The sequence below is a fragment of the Oryzias melastigma genome, unplaced genomic scaffold (genome assembly GCF_002922805.2).
Source record: "Oryzias melastigma strain HK-1 unplaced genomic scaffold, ASM292280v2 sc00341, whole genome shotgun sequence".
Classification (NCBI taxonomy): Eukaryota; Metazoa; Chordata; class Actinopteri; order Beloniformes; family Adrianichthyidae; genus Oryzias; species Oryzias melastigma.
In genome coordinates, this window is record NW_023416939.1 from 160,776 (window position 1) to 164,913 (window position 4,138).

Sequence of the window (4,138 nt, forward strand, 5' to 3'; positions counted from 1 at the left end):
TGTTAGAATGTTTCTGGAGGCAAGAGCTTATTCTGCAAATTAGTTTAAAAATAGATTAATCAGCAAAACTGAAATTTAATTCAATGTTCTAAAGAGTTATTGTAGGAACACAAACAAATCAAAACATTGGTGGAGGCGGTCCTTAACCAGCATCTAAAGGTCTGATTGACTGAAATCCCTGTAAAATGGTCAAATGGAGTAAATGCACAGAGATTGTACATCGTATGATTGGACTGTGAGGGTGATCAGCTGAGAGCGACGGCTCAATGAGCAGCATTTATACAAAGAGCACTATTGCCCAAGCTTCTTCCACTGCCTCCTCTGGATGTGGAGGAGCAGCAGCTCTACTCTGAGCTCTCTCTGGGCGACCAAACTTCTCCCCCCCAACCTGTGAATGAAGCTCTCTCCTGCCGTTTGTATTTGGATCTCGTTCTTTGGGTCCTGACCCAGAACTTAGGTTGGTCTGGAACTACAACTGCTGATCTGTCATTTAATGAAGATCAGGATGTTTGTCTAAAGTGTTCAAATAATGTAAAAGATATTCTGAACCTCATATGCATGCATGTTTGTGTACCGTGATGACTGACATTTAATTAAAAAAACTGGTTTGAAGTTCCTGTCAGCAGACATTCTTGTTGACAATGAATCAGGTTTTGTATCATTATGAAAAAGGAAACGGTTTGTTCGTCTGGTGTGACGTGGTCATTTTTGCAGGTATAAACTCTGGAAGGAGAACAGAAGCATCAGATGAGGAACAACGTTTTCTTCAGGCTGCAGGTGAGTTCACACAGGTGAGACTGAAGAACCGTAGAATGGAATTCATGTTTGTGTGATGTTGTGGTTCCTGCAGATCATCAGAGATCTAAACTGACTTCAGATCTTCATCGCTTCACTTCAGCCCAGCAGTGATGATGAAGGTGAGTTCACACTTTAGTCACCTGAAGATTTACGTACAGGTGATCAACGGACACAATCAAACCTGGAATGTTCATTCTTCTAAGAAACATCTGATGTTTACAATGAAGATCTAGTTTGCAGTAGTTTTACATTCTTAAGTTTTTATGTTCAAAACTTCCCAAACTTTTCTTTTTGACTCAGGTTATGTTTTAGACCCTCATGCTTCTTCTAAAGTTGTAGAAAAGTCCTCCTCTGATTAAATCCAGATCCAACAAAGAGATCATAGATCCAAACTTGGTGGTTCTGGTTCCAGATGTCTTCAGTCCTCCTCCTCCTCCTGGCTCCAATGTTAGCTAGCTGCTTTGTGCGCTACCTGCCAGAAGACTGCATGGACATCCACAACCAGGACAAGACATTGAAAAGTGGAGTGTTCACCATCTACCCCTTTGGTCCCACGTCTGCTGTGGAGGTACATCTCACTCTGTTAGCTTTAGCATCAACACGAGTGCAGAGAAGATGGTGAGGAAACAAATGCAAATGTGATCAGTTACGTCTTCATTCTGTGTTAGGCTCTGAAAAAGTGAGCAAATCGTTCCTTAAAAAGTCCTGGGAGTCTCGGCTTATTGTCTGCAGACATAAACACAGCATTAAATGCTCCATGAAGAGAAACATGTTCAATCACTGAACTGTATGAGAAATTCAATTTTCAATTCAATTCAATTCAATTTTATTTATATAGCCCAATATCACAAATTCAATTTGCCTCATTGGGCTTCATGCCTGTAGTTTTTACAGATGCACAGATGGAGTCATAAAATATGCACAATAGGTAAAAACTAAACAGACTATAAAGAACGGTCATCCCTGTCCTTAGACCCTCCCTCGCGGTAAGGAAAAACTCCTAAAAAAACCTGAGTCAGGAAAAAAAGAAGAAACCTTAGGGATTCCCACATGAGGGAGAGATCCCATCCCAGGACGGACAGGAGATACCAGAACGGTTAAAGAAAAGTTAGCTGCTAAAACTGCATATATGAGTAGAGTTCATTCATATAGAGCTGAGGGACGAGTGATGATTAAGTCCATAGTCCAGATGAAGCAGAACTGCAGTCCACGACCAGGAGCAGGAGGACAGACGACCCACCAGGAAATGGGACAATCTTTTTCAGAACAGAATTGGTCTAAATGAGCGGGAAGCGTGCATGTGATCAACTATTGGATGTATTTATGTGTGCAGGTCTACTGTGACATGGAGACTGATGGAGGCGGCTGGAGTGTAAGTTCTCTACCAACAACTACCAACTTCTTATTGTGGATCATCAGTTCTTTGATTGTTGAAGTGTAACATTAATTTAAGGTTGTTCAAAGAATGCCTGGTATTTTTTGTTTCTGGAGACAGCTCCATTGTTAAAGGTTTAAACACCAAACACCATGCCTTGAAACTCGAATAACAGCAAAGAAGTCCTGAGAAATACATACAATGTCAAGAATCTTCAAGTTAGGTGAGACGATGGTTCAGACAGAGGACCAATGTAAAGATTGGAGAGCAAGAGAAAAAGGCATCAGAGAAATCTCTTGTTTTGAGTGAAAATACCAGATTCTTGGAGCTTATCTGCTGATCTTTGATCCATTTCTGTGGATTCTTTGTGTTTGTAGGTTTTCCAAAGGAGGATGGACGGCACTGTGAACTTCTACAGACCCTGGAACAAGTATAAGTATGGTTTTGGTAGAGCTTCTGGAGAGTACTGGCTCGGTGAGACTTGACGTTCAAATCTACAGTCTTGAAACTGTCTTTCAAGTTCCTTTTGCTATGGATTTTCATATCATTTCCTTGGTGTATTCTCTATTCTGATTGGTTGCAGAATGTCCATTAAAGAGTTATCATGGACACATAAAGATCTTCTCAAAAAGCAATTGTTCAATATTATTGGCCTGAGCACCACTTGTTAGACCATATCAAGGTGAAGACTTGAATCTGACTGGCTGTGGGTTAAAAAGTGATGGACCACAAAGATATGCCACATCTAAAAAACGTTCCGGTCACATAGTCCATATTTTTGACATCACTGCTCTGGCCTAAACAGCAGTTGCTAACTGGATCAACAGAAACTTATTGTCAGGGCCTGCAAAGTCTTCAGTGGAGGCCTAAATTTGTCTAAATTACAGAGAAATTGTTTCTTAAATAGTGTTTCCGCCTTCACAACCAGTTTTACGGGCGACTTTCCATATAAAACACTGTTGATGAAACTGATAGATTTTCGAGTCAACCAATCAGAATTTGACTTGGTCTCTGGGACTTCATGAAGGTGGAAGATAACATAAATACTTCTGATTGGCGGTCGAAGCTGGCGCTACCAAAAGCTAATGTCTTCTGTTCTTCAGGCTGTAGGCGGTAGCTGTACTTGATTTTTGTTGAATTACTCGCTGTTTTGTAGTTAAAAATTGAAGAAGGCAAAGAAGTTAATTTAGTTTTTGTTCTATTGTATAAGCATTTCTTAAGTTGGACTTTTCTGGAAGAGTCAGACATTGTCAAAGGCTCAAAGCTAGCGAGCCTCTCAGCATGGAAAGGATTTTTCTGCCACTTTCAGCCTTCATGTGTGTTTGTGTGTGTGTGCAGGTCTGGAGACCATCTATGCGATGACACGCCGGGGGACTCATGAGCTTTGGGTCAACATGGAGGATTTCAATGGATACAAAGTATATGCTCGTTACTCCTCCTTCTCAATCGATGCTGAGAGTGATGGATACACCCTGCATGTTTCTGGATTCACCAACGGTGGTGCCGGTAAGTTCTCTGAAGTCTGCTGTGGTACAGATTGAATTTAGACTTCACAAAAGTTAAGGTGGAGACCATTTTACCTGAGATGAGGTCAAACTAAGGGTGTCTTCAGACTGGCAAAGTCTGTTGGTGCGGACAGAGTCCATTTAATCTGGTCAGATCAAGTCCGGAAGATTGAGTTTGGTCAGTATTCAGACTGCCGTCCACCGGAAATTTCTGTTTCTGACTAAAGCTTGCAAACAAAACCACATGACTAAAGGTCTCTTCAGTCGTTGGTCAGGAGCTACAAAGTGGGTCAAAACAAGAGAAAGCTGGAGGTGCAGCACTTTAAAATCTGTCAGGATAGTTAACTTATTAAAACTTTATTCAAATACCAGTTCTGAACATCATGAACAACAATTTTTACCGTTACTTTGGTACGGTAATGTAGCCACGAGGGGGCCCAAGCCAGGGTCTCATTGTGCC

The 4,138-nt window shown here is 41.2% G+C and overlaps 1 protein-coding gene across 1 annotated transcript; it reads left to right on the plus strand.

Annotated features, from left to right (window-relative positions):
* Positions 1-718: 718 nt before the first annotated feature.
* LOC112140460 (microfibril-associated glycoprotein 4-like) lies at positions 719-3,679 on the plus strand (the record flags this gene model as incomplete). Its single annotated transcript, XM_024263421.2, has 6 exons — positions 719-777; positions 851-917; positions 1,211-1,366; positions 2,132-2,170; positions 2,551-2,647; positions 3,512-3,679. Coding segments are annotated over exons 2-6 (469 nt in total), but the record flags the coding sequence as incomplete, so codon positions are not given.
* Positions 3,680-4,138: the final 459 nt, after the last annotated feature.